The sequence below is a fragment of the Ictidomys tridecemlineatus genome, chromosome 10 (genome assembly GCF_052094955.1).
Source record: "Ictidomys tridecemlineatus isolate mIctTri1 chromosome 10, mIctTri1.hap1, whole genome shotgun sequence".
Lineage (NCBI taxonomy): Eukaryota > Metazoa > Chordata > Mammalia > Rodentia > Sciuridae > Ictidomys > Ictidomys tridecemlineatus.
This window is the reverse complement of record NC_135486.1, coordinates 106,443,017-106,455,044: the sequence shown is the minus strand read 5'-3', so window position 1 is coordinate 106,455,044 and position 12,028 is coordinate 106,443,017. Positions and strand designations below refer to the sequence as shown.

At 45.4% G+C, this 12,028-nt stretch overlaps 1 protein-coding gene across 1 annotated transcript; it reads right to left on the bottom strand.

Moving 5' to 3' along the window:
* Positions 1–1,902: 1,902 nt before the first annotated feature.
* Positions 1,903–5,248, bottom strand: LOC101963962 (olfactory receptor 10AC1). Its single transcript, XM_078024707.1, has 2 exons — positions 5,233–5,248; positions 1,903–2,888 (listed from the first exon to the last, which is right to left on the bottom strand). Exons 1-2 carry the CDS (start codon positions 5,246–5,248, stop codon positions 1,903–1,905), a joined length of 1,002 nt encoding a protein of 333 aa, XP_077880833.1.
* Between the last annotated feature and the right edge of the window lie 6,780 nt (positions 5,249–12,028).

Here is a 12,028-nt window from a genome sequence, read left to right as displayed (position 1 = left end):
GGCATGCGTGCTGCCCGGGTTCGATCCTCAGCACCACATACCAACAAAGATGTTGTGTCCGCCGAGAACTAAAAAATAAATATTAAAAAATTCTCTCTCTCTCCTCTCTCACTCTTTCTTTAAAAAAAAAAAAAAGAACCACCAAGTTCAGGGATCTTACAACCTAAGAATAGAGCCTGAAAAATCTGACCTTAAAGATCTCAGTCTAATTGTGGGTGGTCAGGCAGGTGGGAACTGAGGTAGATGCTAAAATTAATTTTAAAGCGACAATAATAATAACCGAGAGGAAGAAAGGAAAGGTACCCAGACCTTCACAGGAAAAATGGTACTTGGGTTGATTCTTGCATTATACAGAGATTTTCACAGGAGAAAAGAGTACATATGCCAGGGACATAAGACAGCAGAACAGAGGCATGAAAATGTGTGGAGGTTGGCCTCGTCTTGTAAATAACTGGAATCAGCTGAAGTTTGTTTTGTACACTAAGGTATCTAGATCTCCAGTATCTTGAAAGGAGTTTGCACATGGACACTCCCGTAAGATTAGCACCCCACAAAAGCTACAGAACATTTTCAGTGCCAGGCAGTCTTTCCCCCACCCCTGCCAACCCAAGTCACCACTCTGGGACACTGAACACCAGACACCATGGATTAGTTTGTCATTGCCCTTTGGGTGGAACCACATGGTATATACTCATTTTTTATATATACATTTATTTATTTACTTTTATGTGATGCTGAGGATCAAATGCAGCATCTCACATGTGCTAGGCAAGTACTCTACCATGGAGCCACACCCCCAGCCCTGTACTCTTTTTTTTAACCTTTATCTTATTAGGGTTTTTAAAAAATATTTTTTGTACACAGTACATTTATTGTTTATTTACTTTTATGTGGTGCTGAGGATTGATTCCATGGCCTCACACGTGCTAGGCAAGCGCTCTACTGCCGAGCCACAACCCCAGTCCCCTTCTCTTGCTTCTTAAATGTCATATTGTAGCTGTTTTTGTTTTGCCGGTAGCAGTTCATTTTTTTTTCATTAATTGCATAGTATTCAATTGCTTGAATATGCCACAAGTAGTTTATAACTAGTGAACATTTCTAGTTTTTTTTTTAATATTTATTTTTTAGTTGTAGTTGGACACAACACCTTTATTTATTTATTTTTATGTGGTGCTGAGGATCGAACCTAGGGCCTCGCATGTGCTAGACGAGCGCTCTACCAGTGAGCCACAACCCCAGCCCTCTAGTTTTTTTTTTCTATTATCAAGAATGTGTCTGTAAACTTCATATATATATCAGTACCTGTTTCTCTTCCAAAGATACTGTGTAGCCAGAGTTTCCAGCAGTTGTTTTCAACCAGGAGTGACTTTGCCCCTCAGGGACCTTTGATAGTGTCCAATGACTTTTTTGGGGGAGGGGGCATACCAGGGATTGAACTCAGGGGCACTAGACCACTGAGCCTCATCCCCAGCCCTACTTTGTATTTTATTTAGAGACAGAGTCTCACTGAGTTGCTTAGTGCTTTGCTTTTGCTGAGCCTGTCTTTGAACTCTCAATCCTCCTGCCTCAGTCTCCCGAGCTGTTGGGATTACAGCCGCTGCACCCAGCTCTAATGACATTTTTGATTATCACATCTGAAGAGGAGGAGGAAGCTCCTGGCATTTAATGGGTAGAGACCAGGGTGCTGCTGCGCATCTTGCACTGTCAGGAGATCTCTCCACAACGAGGAATTCACCAGCTCTCAAACTGTCAACTAGGGTGGAGTCCGGTTTTTAGAGGTCTTTAGGTGCTAGACTCAGGTTCATGTCCAGTAGGCATTGGGGAGCCATAGATGGCTCTGGAAGGGCGAGATTTCCATCAGGGGGGACACATTTCAGGACTGACACCACCTGGCCTTCAGCTTTAGGTGAACTCAGCTTGGTGGGTCATCCCTGGGGTCCTCTGACTGACCACCCGCTGCAGGGCACCTTGCATGTCCCGGTTGCGCAGCGTGTAGATGGCCGGATACAACAGTGGGGTGAGGTTGATGTAGATGAGCGAGACCAGCTTGTCCTCCTCCAGGGACCGGCTGCTCAGGGGTCGGGCATACATGGCCGTGGCACAGCCATAGTGGAGCACAGCCACCGTGAGGTGGGACGCTACGGTGTTGAAGGCCTTGCGGCGGCCTGCGGCTCCCCCAACCCCCAGGATGACCACCAGCACTCTGGTATAGGACAGCAGGATCAGGACCAGGGGCAGCACGAGCAGCAGCAGGCAGGCCACCAGCAGCACGTGCTCTTGCAGGTCCCGGTTCCCACAGGCCAGCACCAGCACCGCGGGGAGGTCACAGAAGACATGGTTGACCAGGCCGCCATGGCAGAAGGGCAGCTGGAATATGGCTGTGGTAAGGCCTAGGGCGAGGACTGAGCCACCGACACAGCAGGAGGCCAGGAGACCCCAGCAGAGCCCTGTGGTCATGAGCTGAGGGTAGTAGAGAGGGCGGCAGATGGCCAAGTAGCGGTCCAGGGCCATGGCTGCCAGCAGCAGGCACTCAGAACCTCCCAGGGCCACAAAAAGGCCCATCTGGGCAGCACAGGTGGAGGGGGCCACAGCCTGGCCCCCGGGTGGCAGGAGGAAGCCAGCCAGCATGCGCGGGGTCAGCACCAGTGTGTAGGCCACTTCCACGGCGGACAGCGCACCCAGAAAGAAGTACATGGGTGTGTGCAGGGCGGGCTCCACCAGGGCCAGGACCAGGATGAGCAGGTTCCCTGCCAGGGTGGCCAGGTAGAGCGGCAGCAGGAGAGCAAAGAGCAGCACCCGAAGGCCCTGGGGCCACCCGGAGAAGCCCAGGATTACAAACTCCTGCGGGGCAGTCCAGCTGGACTCAGGCCAGTGGCTTGTGTTGGGGCCTAGGGGAGGACAGGCATGCAGGCCAGAGTCACAGTGTCACAGTGATGCCTGCCTCCCAGGAAATAGGTGACACTTGCCTCTCCTGGGCCCCAGAACCCCATGCCGGCCCTCTGAGATCTGTCTCTTGCTCTCCGTACCCCTCTCCATCCTCCCCAGAACTTGAGCTCCTTCCCGTTCCTCTTAAGTCCTCCAGGAATTCAGATGTCCACCCTTCCTGCTGTCCTCCTGGGCCCACTGTGCCTCCTGGCTTCCTGGGACCTTCTTCAGACCTATCTTCCTACCCTCCTAGCTCTCCCCAGCCTTCAAAAGCCTACCTAAGGACTCAGGCATCCTCTTTCAAGCCTATAGCATTGAGGATGAGGGGATGGTACCCAGGGTGGGGAAATGGTTGAGGAGTTCAGGCTTCTCTTAGACAGCCTCCATCTTGAGTGGGTATGCAGGGGGTGACTGAGCAGGTGGTCCTGTAGATAAAATCCATGAGGGTTAAGGGGCTTGAGCAGAGCTAGAAAGTCTGTCACAAAGACCCATCTCAGTCTCTGTACACCTGCAGCTCCTAGTGGGGTGTCGCCCACTAGATGGACCTAGATGGAGCTGCACTAGATGGACCACGTGATCCTCCTCCTCATCTGCTCTGAGTTGGTTGGTTCTATTTATGCCATTTCATCTCTTTAGCAGGATTCAGGACAAGTCCGTGGGAATCCTGGGCCTATTATTTCTAACTACAGGTGGAAAAAACTGCAAAGGAAGATGGTCTACACTCTCCTTGGTGAACTGGCCACCTTAAGATGAACAGGAATCTTCATGAATAATGGCATCTGGTCCCATGGCTTCAGCCATGTGATTCCTAAATCTGTCTCAAGACTCAGTCCCTCCTCCTAGCTGCAGATCCTTATAGTCAACAGTCTCCCAAGCATTTCCACCAACGTTTCCAATTGCATCCGTCCCAAACTCAATTCAATCTCCAACCCAAACCTCCCTTCCTTCTGAAGATAGAGCTGGCCCAGCACCAAGATCAGAAATCAGGAAGCCATACTGGATTCATTCTCTCACCCTCCAGTACAACCAGATGCCATGTCCTGCCACACATTCCTCACACCCCAACTGACCTTCTCTCTCCTGATCGATCCAGATGCCATGTCCTGCCACACATTCCTCACACCCCAACTGACCTTCTCTCTCCTGATCGATCCCATCCAATCTAATGGGTCCACCCACCTTCAATCAGCCTCCTTTCCCATACCACCAACTATAGTGACCTTTTCTCAGGAACAGATATTAGTTTTTTTGTTTCTTTATTTTTGGTACTGGGGATTGAACTCAGGGGCACTTGATCATTAAGCCACATCCCCAGCCCTATTTTGTCTTTTATTTAAAGACAGGGTCTCACTAAATAGCTTACTGCCTCGCTTTTGCTGAGGCTGGCTTTGAACTTGTGATCCTCCTTTCTCAGCCTCCCTAGCTGCTGGGATGACAGGCATGCACCCCTGCCCCTGGCCAGATATCATTTCTTTAACTATCCCCACTTTACTATCATGATTAATCCATGCTCCTTAGCACAGCATCTTTGGTCCTTCACAATGTCCCTTCAAGCTTCATCTTACGTCATTCAGCACCATGACTTTAGCTGGAGTGGGAGACTCACTTCCTGTATGCACTGTATCTTTGTATGGGCTGTTATCACTTCTGGGAACACCCCAAAGTCCCCACATTATCTACCTGGGAAACTTCTATTCATTCTCCACAGCTGCACTCAGATGTCATGTCCTGGGTGAAGATTCCTGTCCTCCAGGTGGGCGTGGTGTCAACCTCTGATTCCACAGTTGTTATGGAAACTCCTCTAAACTCAGTTTCCTAGAATCAAGATTTGATTTATTTGCTGAATTACTCCAAGAAAAAAAAATTACTCCATTCTCATTTCTCCACAATTTGTGCCTCCTCTCAGTTCTCCTAGTTACTGTCCCTGACTTGAGTTTTTGGCTCTGGAATCTCAGAGAGCCACTAGCCTCGCCCTTTACCTCTACCAGTTGCTCCAAATTCTTCTGGATCCTCAGCTAAAATGCATTGACTGTCAATATTACCATCAACCTCAGATGGAGGGTGTGCAATCAATCATCTTCATGGTCAGTACCTCCACAAGCTACAAGAATCATGTCCATCTCTCCACCCAGCCATCCAAGTTCAAGTGTCAAGTAAGAGACATATTCTCCTCCTCTCCTTTTTCTTCCTATTCCCCAATCCTTTAAAGCAGTCCTCCTTTGAAAGCTAACCCAAGCCCACCAACCCCAAGAAGCCTTGCCTGGCCAGGTCAACCCCTTGTTTCCTTCAAGTCACGTACCTGCCCACCTTGGTGGATGTCCATCAACGCCCATGAGACTGCCAGGTCAGCCGGTCTGCTATTGCGTCATCACCAGAGCAGTTCGTTGATCTTTCACCAGCAGTTTCTCTCTGCCCGGGAGGCTGGTAGTGCACTGGGGGCATTTTTTGTAGAGTTTAGATCAACAGCACCGAGGACCATGAGATCCAGCCCATTTCCTCACCTGTAAAATGAGAGTCCGAGTAGAGGATTACATTTCTTCCAGTTCTCCTATTTTGTGGTACTATCAAAAGCTGAGCTTTTGATTATGCTCTTATTCCCAAAGTAAACCATTTTTTTTTTTAAAAAAAGAGATTTTAGAACCCTCAAAACATTTAAAATAGAACCACCATATGATCTAACAATTTCACTCTTGGTATATATCTGACAGAAGTGAAATCAATATGTCGAAGAGACATCTGTACTCTCATGTGTTTTTGTAGTGAGGATTGAACCCAGGGGCCCTTTCCCACTGAGCCACATACCTAGCTTTTTTAAAAAAATTTTGACACAGGGTTTTGCTAAGTTGTTTAGGGCCTTGCTAAGTTGCTAAGGCTGGCTTTGAACTTATGATTAATCCTCCTGCCTCAGTCTCCCAAGTGGAGGCAATGACAGGCATGTACCACCAAGACCGATTTTTTTTCCATATTTATTGGTACATTATAATTATACACAATGGTAGGATTTGTTGATACATATTCATAAATGCACATGATATGATTTTTTTTCTTTTTTGTTTTGTGGTGCTGGAAATTGAATCCAGGGCCTTGTGCATGCAAGGCAAGCACTCTATCAACTGAGCTACATCCCCAGCCCAATACATGATATAATTTGATCAATATCACTGAACTGCCATGTCCATCACAGCACTATTCACCAGAGCAGAGCAATAGAAACAACTGTAGTGTCCATCAGCTAATGAATGGATAAGGAAAACATCATGACTGGGCTGTAGCTCAGTACTAGAGACATTGCCTTGCACATGGGGCACTGGGTTCAATCCTCAGCACCACATAAAAATAAATAAAGATACTGTGTCCATCTACAACTAAAACTATATATATATGTAAATAAAACATGGTATATATACACAACAGAATATTATTCAGCTGTTAAAAAAGAATGAAATCCTGTCATTTATGACAACATGGATAGAACTAGAGATCGCTATGTTAAGTGAAGTAAGCCAGGCACAGAATCAAATACTGCATGATCTCACTCCTAAGGTTAAATCTAAAAGAGTTGATCACATGGAAGCTGAGTGAATGGTGGTTAAAGGCTGGGGAGAGTAAGGGGACACAGGGAGTGGAAAGGTTGATCCACGGGCACTTACAGTTAGATAAGAGGAAGAACTTCCACATGCATTGCACAGTAGGGTGAATGTAGACAGCAATAATGTACAAATTATGTACAGTCAAGATGTACATGTTTCAATAAGCCAGAAGAAGGGATTTTGAAATAAAGAAATGAGGAATATGTGGGGAGAGAGATACATTTATCCTCAGGTAAACATAATACAATGTATACACCTATCAAAACATCATATGGCACCCCACAAATACAACTTTTAGGTTTTTATGTACCAGTTAAAAATAAATTTAACTTAAAAAGACGTTTCGGTGTTTCAAGAGCTCATAAAGAAGTTCGAAGACATGGGTTTAACTTAGTAAGGGATATGTTAAGTCAGGCATAACCTGGTCAATATTCTTGACAGATCTTAGAAGGGCCTTAGACCAATTCACATACCAAAAAGGCTCTTTCTAGCTCTCCCAGTGTGTTTGTGTGTCTGTTTGCACATCTGTGTTTCCTTGTACAAAGTGCCCTGGGATGTGGTCTGCTTCACCTCGTTCTGAGGGAGCCTCAGGTAACAGGTAAGTCTGGGGACAGGACCCAGGACCCTAGTCCTGTCTGGCCTCTATCACGGTGTGTGTCGTGGCCCGAGTCACATGTTTCTCTCTGTTTTCCTATTCCTCATCCGTGTCCCCTTCATGAGGGACCCTGGCTCCGTGGCTCCCTGGCCCCCAAGTTCTGGTTTGCCCTCTGCTGAGGACAGGGTCCCATCTTTTGTTTTTCTTGGAGTCGGCACAGCACAGTGGACAGACAGGAGTCTGGGTCCACAAACATCTGGGTTTTACTCTCAGATCTTTCACTCACCAGCTGCCAGAGCTGAGAGAGAATTTTGAGTTTTTCTCAAACCTCAGCAGCATCCTCAGCTCCACAGGCTTGTCTCCACGATGGCCTTAAATGACATGTAGAAAGCACTGATTAAAAAAAAAAACAAACCTAAAATATCAAGGTGGGTCTAGTCCCTCCTCTTTGCTTTCTGCTCTTCATGTACCTGTTACATTCTGCCTTAGCCCCCAGTCTCTGGATGGAAGACTTATTGGGAGGTAACTAGTGGGAGACGGAAGGACCTGGATGGCTCGGGGTGGCAGACACTTGCAATACCCCAGCTCACTTTTTCCGGCTGCTTTGAGGCCAAGACTTAGGTTTCTTTAAGTGTCCAGCCTGGTCCCTGGTCTCTGGTCCCTGCCTGCTCCCTGCAGCTCTTCCTCCTTAGCTCTCTGTTCTCACCCTACACTGTTTTGTTCTTTCTTCTTCTTTGTTTTTTTTTAAAGTTGTAGATGGATACAATGCTTTTATTATTATTATTTTTTTTGACGTGGGGCTGAGGATCAAACCCAGTGCCTCACACATGCTAAGCAAAGTGCTCTACCACTGAGGCACCACCCCAGGCCCTCTCCACAGTTTTCTGCCTCAGTCTGAACATGCAACAATCTGAATATACCATGGTCACCCAATTCTCCCTGATCTTGCACCGGATGTTCTTTTCCCACCTGGAAGTGGACTCACTCTTCAAGGATCCAATCAAACATCAGCCCCTCAAAAAGGATAAAGCAGGAGAGTCAACCGTAGAAGGCTTTTGTAGAAAATGGGAAGAGACTGACTCAACTACTGCTTTATCCCTTGTCCCCCAGGCTTTCCTGGACCCTGACGGTGCCTCTCAACTCACCCTTCATTGACAGTGTCCCCATGTTCCCTTTAAACACTGACGGGAGTTGAGATATTAGGAAGAAAACAACTACAGCTGCCATTACTGTTACTGGTATTTGATGAGCCCTTACCAGGCACAAGGGATGGTCTGAGCATTCCACATGCACATTATTAAATACATAGTTATATATTCTATAAAGTTGCAAGACAACTGTGTACCAGGCATTTATAGATGAGGAAGCTGAGAGTTAGATTGACTTTAAAAAAATTTTTTTAGTTGTAGTTGGACATAATGCATTTATTTATTTTTATGTGGTGCTGAGGATCAAAACCCTGTGCCTCAAACTTGCTAAGCGAGTGCTGTACCATGGAGCTACAACCCCACCTCCTTAGGTGGACTTCTTAAAGGGGGGTTCATATAGCTTCTCCCTGACCTGGGATTTGTCCCCAGGTCTGACTGATTTCAAAGTCTGTGCTCTCCTGTCAGGGGACGTCTGCTCTACCCTCTGCCTTATTGAAAAGAGAATGAAAGAAAGAGAAAGAAGTACTCAGAAGAGACAAAGAGGTGCACAATCAGGAAGAGGCACCACCAGAGGCTGTGTGAAGCAGAGGTGCCCCCACTGACAGGTGGGGACAGGAAAAGGGAGAGGGAAGACAGGCATCCTTTGATCAAGATCAAGTGGCTCAGCTGGCTCTGGGCTAGTAAAGCAGGGGTGAAAGGGAGAGGAAGAGAGAGACTGAGAGGGAAAGACTGAGAGGAAGAGATTCAGACCCATCTTGAACTTTGCAGCGTATTTGTATTTGCAAATATTTGCAGCGACTCCAAAGGGAGGAAGAGTTCGAGTCTGGCTTGTGACGATGACTTGGATTCGGATTAGAAATCCAAGTTCCTACCACCAAAGTAGGACCCCCCCCCCCCCCGCATAGTTTTCTGGTCTCACCTTCCATTGTATTCTGCTTCAGTCTCCACTTCCAAGCTAACACAACCATCTACCATGATCTCCCATTTCTCCCTGAACCCATCCATACTTCTTCAACCTAAGAATGTCCTTTTCCCACCTGGAAAGGGTCTCATTCTTCAAGGTTCAAATCAAACATCAACTCCTCTCTAAACAAAAAGGTCAAAAGTAGAAGAGTCGATCGTAGAAGGCTTTTGTAGAAAATGGGAACAGACTCTACCGCATCTTTATCCCTTGTCTCCCTTAATCTTCCAACTTCTATTCCCAGGAAGGATGGAATACTTCCTCTCAGTAAAAAAAGAAAGAATGAAAGAAAAAAGTTCCTTAATAGGTTTCCCAGGGCCCACTTAAGGGTCCGGCTTGATCGGAAGCCCAAGGGCCTCATTAGTAATCCCTTCCCAGCACTGTAGCTGCTGAAGGGCTGTGTGATGGTCTCAGAAGGCTGGAGCTTCAGGGACAAGAGAGACAGAGGACTCGGGAAAGCTGAGGCATCCTGGGAGAGTCTGAAACTTCTGGGCCAAGGAGACAGGAAGCCACCTCCCTGCAGTGATAATAAGACTATCTATAGCAAAAGCTGAGATGAACTTGAACCCAGGGGAATGAGGAGTCCCAAACACATTGATAACAGCTCCCTGGAGAAAGGAGAGGAAATTTACTGCTCTGTCTGCATTTTCCTAAATTTTGTAAACTTGAAGAGTGGTCAAGAGACTGAAAAAATCTCAGAATGGACTAACTGGGTGTCATATCAGCAAGATGGCAGGCTTGGAGGACCCAATCATTTTATCCCTACAAAAACCAAGGTTTAACCACTATCCATGGACTAAAATAACTCCAGAACTCTCCAGTCCAGATAAAAGCTGTGGTGACCTAATATAGTGCAAAACACAAGAGTAATCACATAGGAAAGGATAAGAAGGGCAATTTTATTTTCACTATGTCACCCCAGTCCCAAGACTGACATAGCGCAGGGCTGAATCCCTTAACCACAAGTTCCTTTCGTGGGGGGCGGGGGGAGGAGAGGAGGAAGACCCCAGCAGTCCTCACTGATACCACAAAATTTCAAAGCCTGCTCTGCCAAGGACCCACCCCCATGACCTTCACTGACTTGGACTCTGGCTTCTGGAGTCACAGAACCCATGCTACCATGACTACCTGGAGCTAGAGCCACTGTGTCCCCTACCCAGGCACCCCTTACACCCCTGGACACAGCGCCATCAGGACTCTCCATACACTCAGCCAGCACCTTTGAGTTGACTTGTCAGTGAAAGTCTTTACCTACTGAAGCCAGACCAGAAAGTCTGAATAGCATGACTGCTTTTTCAAATGCACAGACACCAGTGCAAGGCTACAAGGAACAAAAAAAGAAAAAAAATTAAGAAAATATGACATCACTAAAGGAAAATAAATTTCTAGTAATGGATCCCCCCACACACCCCAAACAGGAAATTTCTGAATTATCTGAGAAGGAATTCTAAATAATTTTAAAGAACCTCAGAGAGTCATACGAGAAAACAGATGGATAACTTAATGTCAGGAAAATAATATGTAAATGAAATGAGAAATTTAACAAAGAGATAGGAATAAAAAAAAAAAAGAATCCAATAGAAATCCTGGGGCTGAAGATTACAATGACTGAAATAGAAAGATGAAGTAGAAAGCTTCAACAGCAGGTTTGATCTAGCAGAAGGATCAGTGAGCACAAAGATGGATCACTTGAAATTTTCCAATTATGGGAGAAAATAGGAATAAAAAGAAGAAAGTTTACAGAATTTATGGGATACCAGCAAGCAACCTAATAAAACCATTATGTAAATACTAGAAGGAGATGAAAAGTAGGAACATAAAAATAAAAAAGTAATAATTAAAAGATCTTAAGGGGCTGGGATTGTGACTCAGCGGTGGAGCGCTGGCCTAGCACGGGCAGGACCTGGGTTCGATTCTCAGCACCACACACACAAAAATAAAGGCATTGTGTTGTGTCTATCTACAAAATAATATATATAAAGATAAAGATTACTCTCTCTCTCTTTAAAAAAAATCTCAAATCTGGGAAACAGGTAGGAATCCATACTCAAGAAGCTCAAAGCACTCTGTAGAGGTTGAACATGAAGTTTTAATGTAAACACATTAATTACAATGTCAAAAGTCAAAGAATTTCGACAGCAGCATGAAAAAAGTAACTCATCCCATATGAAGGACCCCCTTGAGGATATCAGCAGATTTTTCAGCAGAAAAATTGAAGGCCATGAGAGGATGGAACAATGTATTCAAAGAAGTGAATGAAAAAAACTGTCAATCAAGAACACTATACATGTAAAAACTATCCTTTAAAAACAAAGAAGAGAAAATCTTTCTCAAAGACTCTTTTAAAAATGAGTTTATCACTGGGCTGGGCTTGTGGCTCAGCAGTAGAGCACCTGCCTAGCATGTGTAAGGCCCTGGGTTTGAGCCTCAGCATCATATAAAAATAAATAAATAAAATAAAGGTATTGTGTCCAACTACAACTAAAAAATATAAATATTAAGAAAGAGTTTATCACCACTAGATATGCTTTAGGAAAAAATGCTTAAGGGAATTCTTTTTTTTTTTTTTGAACAGAGAAAACTATTTATATTAGTCACTATATGAGGGATATAGCTTGTATCCTTCATCTTAGGGGAATTCTTAAAATTTAAATAAAACACATACTTAGTAGCAGGCTGGGGCTGTAGCTCAGGTAGAGCACTTGCCTAGCATGTGTGAGACACTGAGTTTGATCCTCAGCACCACATAATAATAAACAAATAAAATAAAGGCATGCTGTCCATCTACAACTACAAAAAACATTTAAAA